Here is a 21,404-nt window from a genome sequence, read left to right as displayed (position 1 = left end):
TCATTCGATCTCTGCGAAACCCTACATTTCAGCAGGATAATGCACGACCGCATGTTGCAGGTCGTGTACGGGCCTTTCTGCATACAGAAAATGTTCGACTGCTGCCCTGTCCAGCATATTCTCCAGATCTCTCACCAACTGAAAACGTTTGGTCAATGGTGGCCGAGCAATTGGCTCGTCACAATACGCCAGTCACTACTCTTGATGAACTGTGGTATCGTGTTGTAGCTGCATGGGCAGCTGTACCTGTAGACACCATCCAAGCTCTGTTTGACTCAATGCCCAGGCGTATCAAGGCCGTTATTACGGCCAGACGTGGTTGTTCTGGGTACTGATTTCTCAGGATCTATGCTAGTATAATATATTTGTCCAATGAATACCCTTTTATCATCTGCATTTCTTCTTGGTGTACCAATTTTAATGCCAGTACCGTAGTTTTTACATTTTCGTGAACACAAACAATAAACAGAGCAACATAGAGACTCGTGCATTGCCACGGCACCACCACCCCGAGGAAGTTTTCCCTCAGTAGGCTTAAAAACAGCTAACAACTAATGTAAACAACGGCAAATGTATTTTAAATGTTTACAGCCATCTGAAGATCTGCCGGTCGCTTAAAAACCTGTGTGCTATTTGCGTAAGTAATAGTGTTATTATCAGTTGCTAGTCGCTGCTCTCTTTTGCAAAAATCGACTTGCATTTTGTACAAAGCCACGATCTCAGAATTACAGTTTTCAGCAAAATACCGTAGTACAGTTGGTGTCCAAGACATACAAGACAGGCGGAGTACCTTCAGATTTCAAGAAGTATGTAATAATACCCATTCCAAACAAGACAGGGCCTGATAGGTGTCAATATTATCGAACCATCGGTGTAATAAGTCATGACTGCAAAATTCTGACACGAATTATTTACAGAAGAATTGAAAAACGGGAAGAAAAAATGGTGCAAATGGCTCTGAGCATTATGGGACTTAACATCTATGGTCATCAGTACCCTAGAACTTAGAACTACTTAAACCTAACTAACGACATCACAAAACACCCAGTCATCACGAGGCAGAGAAAATCCCTGACCCCGCCGGGAATCGAACCCTGGAACCCGGGCGTAGGAAGCGAGAACGCTACCGCACGACCACGAGATGCGGACAAAACGGGAAGAAGGCCACCTGCAGGAAGATCGGTTTGTGTGCCGAAGAAACGTAGGAACGCACCTGATGATATTGACCCTATAATTTATATTATATAATTGCTTAAATAAAGGTAAATCTCTGAGGAATACTACTTGTAAATTTAGAGAGGTCCTTCGGCGATGTTGCCTGGACGAATTCTGATGGTAGGAGGAATAAAATACATGGAGTGAAATGTTTTCTACAACTTGTCCAGAAACCAGACTGCAGTTTTGAGAATCAAAAGGCCAGAAAGGGGTATGGTGGTGGAGAACGGAGCGAGAAAGTGTTGTAGCTCGTCCTCAGTGTTCTTTAGTCTGTACATTGATAAATCAAGAAGGAAACCACGGAGATATCTGAAAGACTAAGAAATCAGAGAGCACAAATATAAACTTTGATATCTTCTAGTATCTCAGAAGAAAGAGCATATGAAAGATCATTTGAACGCAACGGATAACGTCTTGAAAAAAGATCGTAAGATGAACGTTAACAAAACTAAAACACAGGTAATGATTTGTTGTAGAATTAAATCATGTGTTGCTGAGGTGATTACATTGGGAACTGAGTTGCTAAAAGTATTCTATTGCTTTTGCTATTTGGGCAAGAAAATAATTGTGATGGCTGACGTTGAGAGGAAAGAAATTCAGATTGGCAATGGCAAGAAAGACTTCTGTGTAAAGGAGAACATAAAATACAAATTTAAGTGCTATGGAGGAAATCGGCCTTGCCCTTTCATAGGAACATTTGCTTTAAGCGACTTAGAAAAACCTTGGAAAAGGTAAATCACCACAGCCCTTGGGCCGCTGTCCTGTCGAACACGTGTCCGATGTCTTAATTACTGCACCACCTCTCTGAGAACATCGTAAAGTGGCTTGCGGAACATAAATGTTGGTATAGACCTTAACACGGATTTGATCTACACAGCTATTTCCCCCAGTTAATAAACACACCTCCTTCATGAGTCTAGCAGCTATCAGAACCGAGCCCATTGCACAAAGCAAACTAATTTTCCTGTTTCGTGTATCGTCAGTACTTCAAAAGAATAATCGAGTTATAAAATGGCGAACACGTAGTCAAAACAGAGTCTACGTTCGTAACGGTCTCCATTACTCGGTTTTTGTAACCCGGTATGCCAATACCGTTTCTGGTTGGTCAGGTAAACACTCCGATGACAGTTTCGGAAATATTATTGTAGCTGTTAATTTTTCTCCTTCACAATCGATATTCTGACTCACGTAAAAGCTTTACTGGTTTTTCCACTGTAAAAATCGATTCAGGCCTTAACATGTTAACTAGTTAGCGAAAAAAGGTTTTCGAAGAACGGGTTTCGCCTTTCAGAAGCTGTGTTGTATATAAATGCAGCAAGTGTTGCGTATTTCTCTCGTTATTTCTAAGTGCTACCTGTCCTAGTTGAGAGTGGTTAGTCACGTGGCAAAGCAACAGGTCTTCGATGCGCGGCTAGACTTGCAAGTTTCACGATTAAAGGCAATAAACATTGCAGTTATCGACTTCAGTTCTTTTCAGAAATAAGTGCATCTGTTATAGTAGCATGATATACCCATTCGTTCAGTACTGATGTGTGTTTCTCTCTGTCACTTGGTATACCGTATCTCAAATAGAAATACTTTGCGAAGTAAATATACACCATAATAGTTGTAATTATAAACCAAATATAAGTACAAGAGCACCGCACAAGCAGTAGTATTTGCAGTAGACGTATATTTCAGACGTTCTGGGAATCTGTTCCAGATATGTTGTTGTTGTTGTGGTCTTCAGTCCAGAAACTGGTTTGATGCAACTTTCCATGCTACTCTATCCTGTGGAAGCCTCTTCATCTCCCAGTACCTACTGCAACCTACATCCTTCTGAATCTGCTTGGTGTATTCATCTCTTGGTCTCCCTCCACGATTTTTACCCTCCACGCTGCCCTCCAATACTAAATTGGTGATCCCTTGATGTCACAGACCGTGTTCTACCAACCGATCCCTTCTTCTGGTCACGTTGTGCCACAAATTCCTCTTGTGCCCAGTTCTGTTCAGTACCTCCTCATTAGTTACGTGATCTAATCTTCAGCATTCTTCTGTGGCACCAAATATCAAAAGCTTCAATCCTCTTCTTGTCTACACTGTTTATCATCCATGTTTCACTTCCATACATGGCTACACTCCATACAAATACTTTCAGAAAGGACCTCCTGTCACTTAAATCTATACTCGATGTTACCAAACTTCACTTCTTTCAGAAACGCTTTCCTTGCCATTGCAAGTCTACATTCTATATCCTCTCTACTTCGACCATCATCAGTTATTTTGCTCCCCAAATAGCAAAACTCCTTTACTACTTTAAGTGTCTCATTTCCTAATCTAATTCCCTCAGCATCACCCGACTTAATTCGACATTCCATTATCCTCGTTTTGCTTTTGTTGATGTACATCTTATACCCTCCCATCAAGACACTGTCCATTCCGTTAAGCTGCTCTTCCAGGTCCTTTGCTGTCTCCGACAGAATTACAATGTCGTCGGCAAATTTCAAAATTTTTATTTTATCTCCATGGATTTTAATTCCTATTTCAAAGTTGTCTTTAGTTTCCCATACTGCCTGTTCTGTCGGGGATAGATTACAACCCCATCTCAGATACTTCTCAACTATCGCTTCCCTTTCGTGCCCCTCGACTCTTATAACTGCATTCTAGTTTTTGTACAAGCCCCGAGGTCTGCTTCGACAAGTTTTTCTGACCTTTAGGGTCAGATGATCGATGATCCTAACCTCAGTACTTTGTGGTGAGGAACCAACGGAAGCAGCGGGAGAAAAGCGCAGGCAGCTTCCGTACATAAAAGGGGAACAGGTGGACCTACAAAATTACAGATGAATATCCATAACGTCGCTCTTTTGGAGATTTCTTGAGCACGACCTAATTTCAGGTATAGTAAATTTCCTCGGGAGTGGAAAGTTTCTTTCCATAAATCAACATGGCCTCAGAAATCGTCGCCCATGCGAAACTCAATTTGCCGTTTTCTTGCTCAATATCTTGTGAGCCACTGATGATGAGCAACAGGCAGATACCACAGTCCCAGATTTCGGAAAGTGTTGGACACAGAGCCACACTGCAGACTGTTAATATAGGTCCGTGCATACATAACAGACTCTGAGGTATATGAGTGACTAGAAGACTTTTAGATAAGATGACACAGAATGTTGTCCTGGAGGACTGGTGTACATCAGAGACAAACGTATCGTCAGGATCGCACCACGAAAGTGTTTTAGGACTGATCTTGTTCTCTATATGCAGGGTCATTCGCAAATGCCTCTGGGGTTTCTGAAAATGACTGTGCAAAGACTACAAGACGCACAGAAAACAGACGCACACCAATGTACAGAACATCTCTCCAAATTTTAACTTATGTTCAATAAACAGTCTTCGCTCATCAATTTTTCTGAAACACCGGAAAGGCTCTATACTGACGGGAAAAACTCGCAACAGCAAGAATAAGTTCTACGATATAAACGAAAGATCGTAGGGTTGTTTCAACGTCTGAAAGATGGTGTCTATTTAGATTTCGTGCCAGTCGCATAGCAGTGGCGATAGTAGCATCACTATGAGGATGCAATTCAGATTTGTTTCAAATACGCCTTGTAACGGTCTGTGCGTTAGTTACCTTTCAGACTGGAGATGGTAAGTTGGTTCAAACGGCTCTGAGCACTATGGGACTCAGCGTCTGAGGTCATCAGTCCCCTAGAACTTCGAACTACTTAAACCTAACTAACCTAAGGACATCACACACATCCATGCCCGAGGCAGGACTCGAACCTGCAACCGTAGCTGTCGCGCGGTTCCAAACGGTAGCGCCTAGAACCGCTCGGCCACTTCGGCAGGCGGAGATAGTAAGTTGAGGTTAGTCAAGAATGTTTTTAAGGCGACAAAGACGCTATTATCAACACCTCTCTAAGTTTGAACGAGGCCGTGTAATAGGGCTATGAGAAGTGGGATGTTCCTTCTGCGATATTGGAGAAAAACTTGGCGGGAATGTAGCCACTGTACGTGATTGCTGGCAGGGTTGCTCACGAGAATGTACGGTCACAATGAGACCAGTCTCCAGCCGGCCACGTGGCACTACCGAAAGATAAGACCGTCGTGTTCGGCGTATGGCTCTGGCGCATCGTACTGAATTTCCAGACCCGAACAGAGGAAGCCAGGGTAAAATATAAGGAAAGCAAGAAAGCGGCACAGACCATAGTAAGGGCGAAGAAGAAGAAGTGGATGGAAAAATGGACAAGAATGTTAGAAGAGGACAGTGAAGGGAACAAAAAAGTACTTTACACCATGGTAAGAAATAAGAGGAACGACAGAAGTGAGTGCCTGAGGATCATGGATAATAATGGAAGAGTTGTGGAGGAAATGCATGAGCTCAAAAAGATTTGGAAGGAGTACTTTGAAGATCTGTTGAATGCCGCCAAGCGGGTAACTAACAGCGATGGAGAGCCTAAGGCAGCAGATGATTATAATAGTGGGGAAATTGATGATCTAACTTGGAATGAAGTGGAAGAAGCCATAAAGAGGATGAAAGGGGGCAAGGCACCAGGTTGGGACGAAGTAACAGTGGATATGATACGAGCAGCAGGAGAAGTAGGAACCCAGTGGCTATACAGAGTGCTGAGGGTGGTGTGGAAGGAGAACAGAATTCCTGAGGATTGGAAGAAAGGAATTATAGTCCCGATCTTCATGAAAGTGGATAAAAGGAGATGTGAGAACTACAGAGGAATCACCCTGCTATGCCACTGTGGAAAAATCTATGAAAAGATCCTGGAGAAGAGAATAAGAAGCAGTATTGAAAGTAGACTGCAAGAGGAGCAGTACGGTTTCAGACCGGGAAGATCAACAACGGACCTCATATTTGCGGTAAGGCAACTGCAGGAAAGGCACTATGAGTACGGGAAGGACTTAATCGTGGCCTTTTTAGATATTGAGAAGGCGTATGACAGTATCTGTAGGGACAAGCTCTGGGATGTGCTGAACGCAAAAGGGATAGATGAAGAGATAACACGAAAAGTCAGAAAAATGTATGAGGGAAGTGAGAGTTGTGTGAAAGTGGGGAGGGACCGTACTGCATGGTTCAAGCTGGAAAATGGGCTGTGACAGGGAAGTGCACTTTCGCCTTTATTGTTTATTATTGTTATGGATGAAATCCTACAGCAAGTATCAGATGCAATTGGAGATCATAAAATGAAAGCAGTGCTTTTTGCCGATGATCTGATCTTATGGGGAAATTGCGAGAAGGAGGTGCAAGAGCAGTTAGATGCATGGGAGGCAACGGCAGCACAATATGGAATGCATTTCTCTGCAAAGAAAAGTGAAATAATTGTCACAACAAGGAAGAAGAATAAGCCAAATGTGGATATAACTTGTGGAGGGGAAAAACTACAAGTGGTAGAGAACTTCAAGTACCTGGGAAGCATGATTGAAAGTAAGGGGGGAAACGCAATGGAAATAAATGAAAGGTGCAGAAAAGCAGGGCAGTTCTACAAATGCATTAGGGGGCTTATTTGGAGCAAGGAGGTGCCACAGAAATCCAAGGGAATTATATACCGAACCTACTTTGTCCCCATATTGGCATACGGAAGTGAGACATGGGTAATGCACAAAAGCGACAAAAGTAGAATACAGGCTAGTGAAATGAAGTTCCAGAGGAGCAGGTTGAGTGTAACAAGACGAGACAGATTGCGAAACGTGTATGTGAGGGAAATACTAAAGGAGGAACCAGTACAGGACAGGATAGAAAAATCAAGACTGCAGTGGTATGGACACATGAAGAGAATGGATGAGGGAAGAATTCCAAAGAGGATGTTTGATCTGAAACTGGAGGGGAAGAGGCCCAGAGGAAGACCAAGAGATAGATGGGTGAAGGGAGTGAAGGAATGTGTGACGAGAAGAGGAGAGAACTGGACGAAGGTGGAAGAGGGGGAATGGTGGAAAGACAGAACACGATGGAGAGGCATGTGTTCCCGACAGACCCAGCCAGTGGCTGGAAACTGTCCAAGATGATGATGATGAATGTGAGCAGCAATTGGCAACACAGTGACACAAAGAACTGTTACAAATCGGTTACTTCAAGGGCAGCTATGAAGCAGACGCCCAGTAGCCTGACACCAGTCCATCGCCACTTTCGGTTTCAGTGTTGTCAAGCGACATGCTATTAGAAGGCAGGGTGGAGGTCTGTTGCGTTTTATGATGAAAGATGGTTCTGCCTCGGCTCCAGTGTTCATCAGCTGGAGACCAGTCGAGGGCTCACACCAACCTGTCGCCATGTTAGACACACTGGACCTACACCGGGGGTTATGGTCTGCTGTGCGATTTCGTATGAAAGCAGAAGCCCTCTCGTGGTTATTCCACATACCCTGACTGCAAATTTGTACGTCAATCTGGTGATTCGACTTGTTGGGTTATCATTCATAAAAAGCACGCCAGGCAGTGTTTTTCAGCAAGATAACGCTCGCTCACATGTCGTTGTTGTAACTCAACATCCTCTACCTTAAAATTATGAAGAATGTAGCAACCAGTCGCGGGAACGTAATTTATTTATCTTGATGCAAATCGATTTCGACTGATATCAGTGATCATCGGTGCATTTTTCTAACCGATACATGCCATAAGTAGAAGTACTGTCCTTGGCAGAGGTCTATCATGAAGAAATCTGCCAATGACACCTGCTTATTGCACGTGTCGGTCAGAAAAATGCACCGATGATGACTGATATCAGTCTAAATCGATTTGCATCAAGATAAATAAATTAGTTTCCACTTGTGGTTGCTACATTCTTAATAACTTTATATTCCACGGTAGCTGCACAGAAAGGGAACCTTATGGAGCCCAACATTCAAATACTCTGCTTTGTATCAAAATGTTGCCTTGCCCAGCTCGATCACCAAATCTGTCTCTGATAGAACACGTATGGGACATCGTCGGACGATAACTCCAGCGTTATCCACAACAGCAATAACCGTCCCTGTATTGAGCAACCAAGTCCTGTCAGGCATGGAACTCCATCCCACAAACTGACACACGGCACCTTTAAGGGGCTCCGGAACGCCCTATACTTGCAATGTTAAAATAACGCTTATAAATTACATCTTTCCTCACAAAGTATTTGAGGTAGGAAGTTGAACTTTTTACAGATTATTTATTGGAATATGGGCTACAACTTAACACAGGGATTTTACAAAATTTTAGTTCAGTTATTAAAGATGATTTTTTTTCAATTGTAATGAAAATTCACAACAGTTTTTTGCAATTTTTTATTTATATATTCAAAAATATACAGTTTTTTGGAAAACGGCTGTGTTAAATTATGCAGAAGGTACTGTGTAACATTTACTGAAAGTTTGAAACAAATATGTTTGGAAGATCCTCAGAAAACACGTAATTAGTATGAGAAAATAAAAGTTGCGGGAATCGAGCGACAAAGATTGGATTAACTTTTTAGTGCATTCCAGGTCCATAGGATGGATTATCGTCATCCTCTGCAAACTCCTCCTCCAGCTTCCTCTTGTTCCTCCTCCTGTTTACTCTTGCTTGTATTTCTAGACTCTTTACAGTCCTGTCTGCAGCCCGAAGGCGTTCCTTGTCTAAAGCAAGCATCGCTCGTACCATGTTAGAACCTATCTTCATTCCCATATTTCTAAATACCTTTGGCTTTCCAACATTTCTCCTTTTCTTAAAAGCCTTCAGAGGATTTCTAATAACTTTACTTTTACTCATTATTATACTTCAACAAAACAGAGACTCAAGAAACAGAATTAATTACGAATATTTTCGAGATAACGACAGAGTAAATAAACATGAAACAATCGACAATCACACCAGCGATATATATTGAACCATCACAGGTTAGCCACAACACATACCTTATCTCACATCACTAAAATGTACCTGATGAACACGGACGTTAATAATAACACCATTTGACAGCAGTTTAACAGCGCCACAGTGGGTCACGCCCATGTAGAACACATTTCAAAAAAAATTTAAAAATAGTTGTAGTCTTCGGAATTGAATAAATTATATATCTATTAAAAGGTAATAGTCTGCAGATTCAGAAAACGCAAAAAAGTAAAAATTGAACTTTTCATGATTTTGAGCCTTTCCGGAGCCCCTTAAAGCGAAATGCATGCACGTATGGATGTTTGCTTCAATATTCTCGTGGTTACACTGGTTTTTAATGTACCAACATTTCTCAGTTACAATGGCCTACCTCTCGCTTACGATAACCTGTGATCTTGCAATTGTAATCACTTAAATGTGTTACCTAGAAAAATGTACTGGCAAAATTTCATTTCCCCGCATTCATTACTTCTTATCATTCTCCGGTCCTGCGATATTTTTCCGTCAGCGTACATATCCCGGCTCATGTACGACCTGCCAGGTAGAGTGAGCAAAAATTTGCGACTGTTTGTTGATGATACTGTAGTGCGCGGTGAAGTGTTGCCTTTAAGTGACTGTAGGAAGATACAGGATAACTTGGACATATTTTGTATTTGGCATTATGGAAAAGTGCAAAATACAGAAGGTGAGTAGGAGAAACAATTGTGTAATGTCGAATGCAATATTAGCGATGTGCTGCTTGACACAGTCAGGTCAAGTAAGTACGATGGTTGTCCAGAAAGTAAGTTCCGATCGGTCGCGAAATGGAAATCACAGAGAAAACCAGAAACAGGTACACCTTCCACACATACTTCTCTACATAGTCGCCTCTCCAACTTCGAGTTTTGTCGTAGTGTTGTATCAACTTTCCAATATCCTCGTCATAGAAAACAGCTGTCTGTTCTTTCGGCCAGTTATCTGCACTGGTCTGCAGCTCGTTGACTGTGGAAAAATTTTGTCTTCATAGCCAGCGATTCTTTTAAGGGGCTCCGGAAAGGCTCAAAATCATTAAAAGTTCAATTTTTACTTTTTTGCGTTTTCTGAATCTGCAGACTATTACCTTTTAATAGATATATAATTTATTCAATTCCGAAGACTACAACTATTTTTAAATTTTTTTTGAAATGTGTTCTACATGGGCGTGACCTACTGTGGCGCTGTTAAACTGCTGTCAAATGGTGTTATTATTAACGTCCGTGTTCATCAGGTACATTTTAGTGATGTGAGATAAAGTATGTGTTGTGGCTAACCTGTGATGGTTCAATATATATCGCTGGTGTGATTGTCGATTGTTTCATGTTTATTTACTCTGTCGTTATCTCGAAAATATTCGTAATTAATTCTGTTTCTTGAGTCTCTGTTTTGTTGAAGTATAATAATGAGTAAAAGTAAAGTTATTAGAAATCCTCTGAAGGCTTTTAAGAAAAGGAGAAATGTTGGAAAGCCAAAGGTATGTGTTATTACTGTAAACAATGAAGACGATGAAAATCCCCAACATAGCTTGTGTCCCAAAGAAGAAGACAGTTGGTGTAAATATAACAAAGGATTGCTAACTGGTGAAGTGTACACTCATAAGCATAGTCTGCCTGATGCAATAATGGAGGTGATAAAACCTATTTTCAGAGACTTAGCAGCACCTGAACTGTTGAAAAAGTGTATTCACGGAAAAACTCAAAACCCCAATGAAAGTGTAAATAGTGTTATATGGTCGAGAATCCCCAAGACTGTATTTGTTGGAATAGAAACACTTCACTTTGGTGTGTATGATGCTGTTGCGACTTTCAATGATGGCAACATTGTAAGGTGCAAGGTATTTAGAAATATGGGAATGAAGATAGGTTCTAACATGGTACGAGCGATGCTTGCTTTAGACAAGGAACGCCTTCGGGCTGCAGACAGGGCTGTAAAGAGTCTAGAAATACAAGCAAGAGTAAACAGGAGGAGGAACAAGAGGAAGCTGGAGGAGGAGTTTGCAGAGGATGAAGATAATCCATCCTATGGACCTGGAATGCACTAAAAAGTTAATCCAATCTTTGTCGCTCGATTCCCAAAACTTTTATTTTCTCATACTAATTACATGTTTTCTAAGCATCTTCCAAACATATTTGTTTCAAACTTTCAGTAAATGTTACACAGTACCTTCTGCATAATTTAACACAGCCTTTTTTCAAAAAACTGTATATTTTTGAATATATAAATAAAAAATTGCAAAAAAATGTTGTGAATTTTCATTACAATTGAAAAAAATCATCTTTAATAACTGAACTAAAATTTTATAAAATCCCTGTGTTAAGTTGTAGCCCATATTCCAATAAATAATCTGTAAAAATTTTAACGTCCTACCTCAAATACTTTGTGAGGAAAGATGTAATTTATAAGCGTTATTTTAACATTTCAAGTATAGGGCGTTCCGGAGCCCCTTAAGCAGAGATGCGACTCAGGAGGAGCCAATTACGGACTGTTTTCTGGGTGATCAAACACTTCTCATTGGAAACGCTGTAGGATCGTCTTCATTGGCCCTGCAGTGTGCGTCCGAGAAATGGCATGAAGAAGCAACTGCTCGACAGTTGTGTTATGCGGGCTGCATGACATCAGGCGAAATCTCTAACCGGGCTCTCATACTTGGCGGGAGACGCTATTCCCTACGCATCTTTAGGTGCTGAGTGTTCACTCAAAACTGAAAAGAGCGACGCGACACGATCGACGAGCACACTAGAGACACTGCCCAACACGTCTGTGCAAAGCTTTACCTGATTTTTTCCCTGTGGTTTCCATTTCGCGACGAATTGGAACTTACTTTCTCGACAACCGTCGTATGTAGACGTAACACCGAAAAACGACATGAAATTGAGTTTACTGGGAGAATTTCTACAAAAGTGTAGCTCATTGTGAAGGAGATCACGTACAAAACGCTTGTGCGACCCATTCTTGAGTACAATTAGTGTTTGGGAGCCCCCGCCACCCTTCCGAAGTCGAATTAAAGGAAGACGACGAAGAAATTGAGAAACATGCTGATAGGTTTGTTACCAGTATGTTGATCAACATGTAAGTATTACATAAGTATATCTACAACTGAAACTATGTGATCATTCCATTTCATATCATTAGAAACTATCACGCACAGATACACTCCTGGAAATTGAAATAAGAACACCGTGAATTCATTGTCCCAGGAAGGGGAAACTTTATTGACACATTCCTGGGGTCAGATACATCACATGATCACACTGACAGAACCACAGGCACATAGACACAGGCAACAGAGCATGCACAATGTCGGCACTAGTACAGTGTATATCCACCTTTCGCAGCAATGCAGGCTGCTATTCTCCCATGGAGACGATCGTAGAGATGCTGGATGTAGTCCTGTGGAACGGCTTGCCATGCCATTTCCACCTGGCGCCTCAGTTGGACCAGCGTTCGTGCTGGACGTGCAGACCGCGTGAGACGACGCTTCATCCAGTCCCAAACATGCTCAATGGGGGACAGATCCGGAGATCTTGCTGGCCAGGGTAGTTGACTTACACCTTCTAGAGCACGTTGGATGGCACGGGATACATGCGGACGTGCATTGTCCTGTTGGAACAGCAAGTTCCCTTGCCGGTCTAGGAATGGTAGAACGATGGGTTCGATGACGGTTTGGATGTACCGTGCACTATTCAGTGTCCCCTCGACGATCACCAGTGGTGTACGGCCAGTATAGGAGATCGCTCCCCACACCATGATGCCGGGTGTTGGCCCTGTGTGCCTCGGTCGTATGCAGTCCTGATTGTGGCGCTCACCTGCACGGCGCCAAACACGCATACGACCATCATTGGCACCAAGGCAGAAGCGACTCTCATCGCTGAAGACGACACGTCTCCATTCGTCCCTCCATTCACGCCTGTCGCGACACCACTGGAGGCGGGCTGCACGATGTTGGGGCGTGAGCGGAAGACGGCCTAACGGTGTGCGGGACCGTAGCCCAGCTTCATGGAGACGGTTGCGAATGGTCCTCGCCGATACCCCAGGAGCAACAGTGTCCCTAATTTGCTGGGAAGTGGCGGTGCGGTCCCCTACGGCACTGTGTAGGATCCTACGGTCTTGGCGTGCATCCGTGCGTCGCTGCGGTCCGGTCCCAGGTCGACGGGCACGTGCACCTTCCGCCGACCACTGGCGACAACATCGATGTACTGTGGAGACCTCACGCCCCACGTGTTGAGCAATTCGGCGGTACGTCCACCCGGCCTCCCGCATGCCCACTGTACGCCCTCGCTCAAAGTCCGTCAACTGCACATACGGTTCACGTCCACGCTGTCACGGCATGCTACCAGTGTTAAAGTCTGCGATGGAGCTCCATATGCCACGGCAAACTGGCTGACACTGACGGCGGCGGTGCACAAATGCTGCGCAGCTAGCGCCATTCGACGGCCAACACCGCGGTTCCTGGTGTGTCCGCTGTGCCGTGCGTGTGATCATTGCTTGTACAGCCCTCTCGCAGTGTCCGGAGCAAGTATGGTGGGTCTGACACACCGGTGTCAATGTGTTCTTTTTTCCATTTCCAGGAGTGTATTTTCGTGCATAGACTGTTTCCAATTCCAACTGACTGATTTACGGGATTCCAGCTTTCTATGATATGCACAATCCTACGTTTCTGTACGTTGAAATTAAGTTGTCAATTTTGGTCCATATTGAAATCTTATCAAAATCTTCTTGTTCTTCGTAGCCTTCTCCCGCTTGTCTACGGGGTCGACATTGTTACAAGTGTTGTGGCAATGTTTGTGACTGTGGACAGCCGGATGCCCACCTCCTACCCCACCCGCTCCACCACCACCACCCTCTGGGGCAGAACCTGCGTGTCCCATTTGTATGCTTATAGAGTAAATCTCATAGTCAAATGTGAGAACGTTTTCTAAATGTTTGCGTTTTGTGTATCTGAGGCGGACGTGGGTACCACCCCTGTATTTGCCTAGTTAGATTATGGGAAACTGGGAAAAACGACATCCAGGCTCATCTTCCCGAATCCCTGAAGTGGGGCGTTAGCGTGCTCTACTATCCGGACGGATACACTGAAAACTTATGAAGATGAGACTGAATATTTTAGCAACTTTCTTCCAACCTGTACTTCAGTACATATAATTGCATCGTCTGCATTATGTCTGCTACTGATGTTTTCTGCGAGGTCATTAAGGCCAGGTTCTCATTCAAAATCGTCGAAAACTCGATTTTTGTTTTATTGCATTTTTTGAATGGTATGTGTGTCTAGAAAGTAGGGACGAAAGGTTTTTGAATCCGTGCGTTACAAAAATTTCTACAGCCCACTGTGCGAAGCAGTGTCACGGTCGCCATGGGGCGCTCTCAGCCGGAGACGCGCGGCTCAGGCAGAAAACTTGTCGTGCCGTGACGCACGTCCACAAAATACGGCAGTATGCATGCAAACAAATTCGACGATACAGCTGACAAAAAACGTGTGCAGGACTTCGAACGTCTTATATTGGTCTGAGCCAGATTGGCTTTTCTCGCCAAGAAGAACGAGAGCATTGCTCTCCGAGAACAATTCGAGTTTCAGGAAGAGTTTCATATACGGTCTTGGAAATGCAGACCAAACGTAAGTAACAAAAGCACTTTTTTTGGTCAAATGTTGGTCAAAGTTGGTCAGAACATAATTTTTGGTCCGCCATGTTGCATTAGCCACTTTGAGTTTTGAAAAAAATGATTTCAGATAAGTGTTCAACGACATCAAATATATCTAATAACATGTGGTTTTTATGCAATTGAACCAATAATACACGTAAAGTTTTCCCTTTACTTTAAACAGGTTTTCTCCAGAAACGATTTTTCAAAACTGCGTGCGGCATAAAATAAGAATAGATTAAATTAATTAATTCCTACTTTTGACCCCCGAAAAGTAAACTCTTTTCTTCGGAGCTTATACCTATCATGTATGAAATTTGTTAATATTAACTATTTTTTGTAAAGCCATGAAGAGTGAATCAAACCCCCAAAAATCGAATTTAAAATTAGAGTTACCACCATATCGTCAAATTTAAGGTTATTTCATTGTTGTTAGCTACAAGTCCCCATGAATTTAATGTAGTATCGGCTAATACTATTCATTTTTAACTGCACACAACTCCTGGGATGCTACAAAAAAATGGTTCAAATTTGTCTGAGAACTATGCGACTTAACTTCTGAGATCATCAGTCGCCTAGAACTTAGAACTAATTAAACCTAACTAACCTAAGGACATCACACACATCAATGCCCGAGGCAGGATTCGAACCTGCGACCGTAGCGGTCGCTCAGCTCCAGACTATAGCGCCTAGAACCGCACGGCCACTCCGGCCGGCTGGGATGCTACATCTGCATACTTTAAACTCTCAGACCTTTGATCAAACCATAACTAAAGGTACCATTTTCTTTTTTTTTTTTTCTTTTTCGGGTTGAGAATCTAAGATATAAGTTCGAAGTATCATCAATCATAGTCCTCAAACATATCCTTGGTATAAATTTTCACTGTTTCAAAATAATTTCCAAACTTTGCCAACTTTTTGCTCATTTGAATTAGAACCAGGCCTTAATGTACAACATAAACAGCGAGGATGCCACACACTCTGTGGACCACACCGGAAGTAACTTTGATACCTGTCGATGACTCTCTGTCCAAGATAACATGCTGCGTCCTCCTTACCAAGAAATTCTCAAAAGTTCAAAATGCTCAAATGTGTATGAATTCCTAAGGGACCGAACTGCTTAGGTCATGGGTCCCTAGAGTTACACACTACTTAAACTAACTCAAACTAACATATGCTAAGAACAACACACACACCCATGCCCGAAGGAGGACTCGAGCCTCCTGCGGGAGGGACCGCGCGGTCCGTGACATGACGCCTCAAACCGCGCGGCCAAGAAATCCTCAATCCAGCCACAACTTTCGCCCGATACCCAGTACGATCGTACTTGAGCTGTTCCCTCATTACTGGTAGTTGCACACCTGCAGCACCCAGCCACCACCCGCTCAGCTATGGAGCCACCCCGCCACCACTGACCTGCTCCTGGCGGCCAGCACCGCCTTGACGGCGCAGACGGGCTCCCGCGTGTCGCCCACCAGGAAGGTGACGTCACACAGCTCCGGCATCGACGCCAGGAACTTCATGTCCTCGGCCAGGCCCGACTTGTTCTCGAACGTGCTCAGGTCCGGCTCGTCGCTGAGCGCCGCCGCCTCCGCCATAGCGCTGCTGCTCGCCTCGGGCATCGAGCCCCCGCTGCAACAGGCAGGGCAAGCGGACGTGAGGACACCAACCACTGTAGGCGCTGGGGAGCCTCGAGTAGCCACCGATGCTTAGAGATACCAGGGAAGGACGACTCGGCCCAACACCTCACTGTGTCATCGAAGACGTTGGGATGAACTTTCAACGGATTCAAATGGCTCTGAGCACTATGGGACTCAACTGCTGGGGTCATTAGTCCCCTAGAACTTAGAACTAGTTAAACCTAACTAACCTAAGGACATCACAAACATCCATGCCCGAGGCAGGATTCGAACCTGCGACTGTAGCGGTCTTGCAGTTCCAGACTGCAGCGCCTTTAACTGCACGGCCTCTTCGGCCGGCCTTTCAACGGGGAACAGTAAGACGGTAGATGTTTTTATCTATCCCCTCACAAGTGAGTGACGCGAAACCATGGCTTTTTTTTTCTTTATTATTATTTTGAAACCTGTAGTACAGACAGACCTGCAGCAGCATACGATGCCGCTCCTTGGCCGCAGAGAAACACAGATATACAAATGAAGACATTTAGAGAAAAAACATGGTGGACATATAAACGGAGACAACACATTTTAAAATACAAGGTGCCGTTCACGGGCGTAGAGTCCAAGATAAAATTGTTCAGACACTTGGACACAGACAGAAACGAAAATTGTCACACGTGAACATACGTGCACAAAACGAATAACACTGAACCGCTTAAGCACAAAATGGCGGCACACACAGATCACGAGGAGTTGATCTCCGGCGCGCGAATGTTCACTAACCGTGTATGAGTCCGGGGACCTGCCAAGAGAGGAGGAGTGGGGGGGGGAGGGAGAGGGGAGAGCAGATGCCATGGGCAGGGGAGACAGGGGGAAGGGAGGAAGGGGGAGGGGAAGCCCGGGGGAAGAGGGGTGGAGGGAGGGGACAGGGGGAAAGGAAAAGGAAGGGAGGGAGGGTGCCTAAAGGAAAGGACACAGGAAGTGGGGGGGGGGGAAGGATCCAAGTTGATAAGAGGGGTAGATGGAGGGAGGAAGACATCATCAGGGAGGGGGAGCTGGCGGAAGCCACCTTGGGAGAGGGTAAGGAGGGTGGAGGGATGGAGGGATGGAGACTGGGTGGGACGTGGGAATACAGGCGCAGCAGCGGTCGGGAGTGGGAGAGGATGGGTGAGACAAGCGGATGAGGATGATCGAGTTTGCGGGAGGTGTAGAGGATCCGTATCCTTTCAAGGAAGAGGAGGAGGTGGGGGAAGGGGATGAGATCGTACAGGATCCGCGTGGGGAAACCATGGCATCTCTTCATTGTATTTATTTGCCCTCTAGCTGACCAGCTACTTAACCAATCAAACTGTTATTTAATACACTCAAGTTCCGAAAAGTCAGAACACCTCAATCGACTAGAGATAGGACGTTCATATTCACAGGACATATACAAGGTGGTCCGCTGATAATGACCGGACCAAATATCTCGCGAAATAAGCATCAAACGAAAATACTACAAAGAACGAATCTCGTCTAGCTTGAAGGGGCAAACCAGATGGCGCTATGGCTGGCCCACTAGATGGCGCTGCCATATGTCAAACGGATATCAACGGCGTTTTTTTAAACAGGAACCCCCATTTTTATTACATATTCGTGTAGTACGTAAAGAAATATGAATGTTTTAGTTGGAGCACTTTTTTCGCTTTGCGATAGATGCCGCTGCAAGAGTCACAAACGTATAAGTACGTGGTATCACATAACATTCCGCCAGTGCGGACGGTATTTGCTTCGTGATTCATTACCCGTGTTAAAATGGACAGTTTACCAATTGCGGAAAAGGTCCATATCGTGTTGATGAATGCCTATTGTGATCAAAATGCCCAGCGGGCGTGTGCTATGTATGCTGCTCGGTATCCTGGACGACATCATCCAAGTGTCCGGACCGTTCGCCGTATAGTCACGTTATTTAAGGAAACAGAAAGTGTTCAGCCACATGTGAAACGTCAGCCACGACCTGAAACAAATGATGATACCCAAGTAGGTGTTTTAGCTGCTGTCGAGGCTAATCCGCACATCAGTCGCAGACAAATTGCGCGGGAATCGGGAATCTCAAAAACGTCGGTGTTGAGAACGCTACATCAATATCGAATGCACCCGTACCATATTTCTATGCACCAGGAATCGCATGGCGACGACTTTGAACGTCGTGTTCAGTTCTGCCACTGGCCACAAGAGAAATTACGGAACGATGACAGATTTTTTTGCACGTGTTCTATTTAGCGACGAAGCGTCAATCACCAACAGCGGTAACGTAAACCGGCATAATATGCACTATTGGGCAACGGAAAATCGACGATGGCTGCGACAAGTGGAAATCAGCGATCTTGGCGGGTTAATGTATGGTGCAGCATTATGGGAGGAAGGATAATTGGCCTCATTTATCGATGGCAATCTAAATGGTGCAATGTATGCTGATTTCCTACATTACGGAAGGCAAACTACTCGCTGTTGAGAGGAATGTCGTTACACATATTGCCAAATGCATTGAGGTTGACGGACATCATTTTGAGCATTTCTTGCATTAATGTGGTATTTACAGGTAATCACGCTGTAACAGCATGCGTTCTCAGAAATGAAAAGTTCGCAAACGTACATGTATCACATTGGAACAACCGAAATAAAATGTTCAAACGTACCTGCGTTCTGTATTTTAAATTAAAATACCTACCTGTTACCAACTGTTTGTCTAAAATTGTGAGCCATATGTTTGACTATTACAGCACCATCTATCACAAAGCGAAAAAAGTGGTCCAACTAAAACATTCATATTTCTTTACGTACTACACGAATATGAAATTAAAAATTGGGGTTCCTATTTTTAAAATAACGCGGCTGATATCCGTTTGGCCTATGGCACCGCCATCTAGTGGACCAACCATAGCGCCATCTGGTTTCCCCCTTCAAGCTAGACGAGATTCGTTCTTTGTAGTTTTTTCGTTTGACGCTTATTTCGTGAGATATTTGGCCCGGTCACTATCAATGGACCACCCTGTACATTAGTATGTTCTGCAGAAATGATTAGCGTTTCAGCCACCTCGGTTCAGGATGTGTCCTGTTGCCAGGCAGACACAGGGTTATGCCATGGGCCCTGATAACTAGTTCCACGCGTTTGAGGTGCGAATGGGGTCCTGTGGAATAGTCAGCCATGCTGGATTCGAGTGGTTCCAAACTTTATCTTTGGTGGTTGGCACTGGGTGACGGCCCTGCACCCACCTTTTCACCATATCCCACACATTTTCGACTGGCGGCAAGTGTGGTGATGTTAATGGGGCAGAACAAAAGGCTGACATCCTGTGACAACAACAAGGCACGTGTCCGTGCAGCAACATGTGGCCGTGCAGTGTCTTGCTGAAAAATGGCATCTGGGGTATTACACAGAAATGGTATGGCTACGGGTCGCAGGACGTCATTCCCATAGGCCACACTGGTCGCAGTGCGCTGCACGCTCGCCATCTGTGATTTGTGGTTGTACCCAATAACACCTCACACCGTAAGACCTCGAGTTGATGCTGTACATTTAGTGTGAAGGCAGTCACTGTAATGCCGATCTCCTATACGCGGCATTTCCTGCACATTAGTCGAAGGTAGGCAGAGAAGTGGACGACCCGCACGTACCCCATGCCGTAATTAAACTGCGACGGACTGTCACCCCTGATAGTGTACGGTGCGTTACAATGTTCCACTGTTGCGCCAGACACGAGGAGGAAGCAGATCTGTCCTGCAATACCATGCAGATGAGGTGTCGATCTTCTAGGGAGGTGGTCTGGGTGGTGCTACCTCAGCAATCTCGTCGTGTTCTACGGCCTTCCCTGAGCCAGTCTCCACACACCCGTTGCACTGGCGGAACACTTCGCCGCACACGAGCAGCATCACATTCTCTCATGTCAATAATACGCCCTCTTTAAAACCCACAGATTTGTCGGTATAATTCGTGCATACGCTTGCGAGGCATCCTGCACGTCTGCTTAAGTCACACTGATCCACTACCTTCGGTTTATAGTCACAGCGAGAGCCACAGGCACACTTTAGCGGTAGGTGGTAACTGTGCCATGATGTCGATGTTGACCTTGAACCCGCTGGCCGACATGATTCAGACGCTAATCATTTCTGCAGAACATACTAATGTGCATGTCCTGTGAACATGAACGTCCTGTCTGTAGTCGTTCAAAGAAATTGGAAATTTGTAATAAGTTCCTATGGGACCAAACTACTGAGGTCATCGGTCCCTAAGTTTACACACTATTTAAGCTAACTTAAACTAACTTACGCTAAGGTCAACACACTCCTATGTCCGATGGAGGAGTCGAACCTCCGACGGGGAGTCGCTCAAGGTGTTCTGGTTTTCTGAACATGACTGTATATTTACAATAACCTGTTCATTTGTTGTACTAACAGTCAATTTCCTACACATCTCACCATTTCTTAATTATGCATGAACATCTCACCATTTCTTAATTATGCATGAAGAGTGCCATTCTTCTGCACGAAATCAGTTTTCAATGCTATTGCGTTCTCGTTACTCTGTTGCATGTCGCTATACTTGTTGTAAGCGCCAAATCACGGAGAAAATGTTTCAAATACTCATTACTAAACTTTACGAAAAGTGTGAGGTCATCCACATGAGTGCGAAAAGAAACTCGTTAAACTTCGGTTACACGATAAATTAGTCTAATCTAAAAGCCGAAAATTCAACTAAACACATTGGTATTGCAATTACGAACAACTTAAATTGGAAAGAACACACAGAAAATGTTGCGGGGAAGGGTAACCAAAGGCTGCGTTTTATTGGCAGGACGCTTAGAAAATGTAACAGACCTGCTAAGGAGACTGGCTACACTACGCTTGTCCGTCCACTTTTAGAATACTGCTGCGCGGTGTGAGATCCTTACCAGCTAGGACTGACGAAGTACATCGAAAAAGTTCAAAGAAAGGCAGCACGTTTTGTATTATCGCAAAATATGGGAGAGAGCGTGTCACAGAAATGATACAGGATTTGGGCTGGCAATCATGAAAAGAAAGGCGTTTTTCGTTCCGACGGAATGTTCT

The 21,404-nt window shown here is 44.2% G+C and overlaps 1 protein-coding gene across 1 annotated transcript in view; it reads right to left on the bottom strand.

The window, feature by feature from the left end:
• LOC126252874 (serine-enriched protein) overlaps nucleotides 1-21,404 on the bottom strand; it is a 237,758-nt gene that overhangs the window by 107,948 nt on the left and 108,406 nt on the right. The window contains exon 2 of the mRNA XM_049953831.1: nucleotides 16,114-16,329. Within this exon, the coding sequence (XP_049809788.1) occupies nucleotides 16,114-16,319 (206 nt within the window). The 5' untranslated portion in view covers nucleotides 16,320-16,329. The remainder of the gene's footprint in view (nucleotides 1-16,113; nucleotides 16,330-21,404) is intronic.

The sequence above is a fragment of the Schistocerca nitens genome, chromosome 4 (genome assembly GCF_023898315.1).
Source record: "Schistocerca nitens isolate TAMUIC-IGC-003100 chromosome 4, iqSchNite1.1, whole genome shotgun sequence".
NCBI lineage: Eukaryota > Metazoa > Arthropoda > Insecta > Orthoptera > Acrididae > Schistocerca > Schistocerca nitens.
The sequence above is the reverse complement of the archived record's forward strand: the minus strand, read 5'-3'. Positions and strand labels throughout refer to the sequence as shown.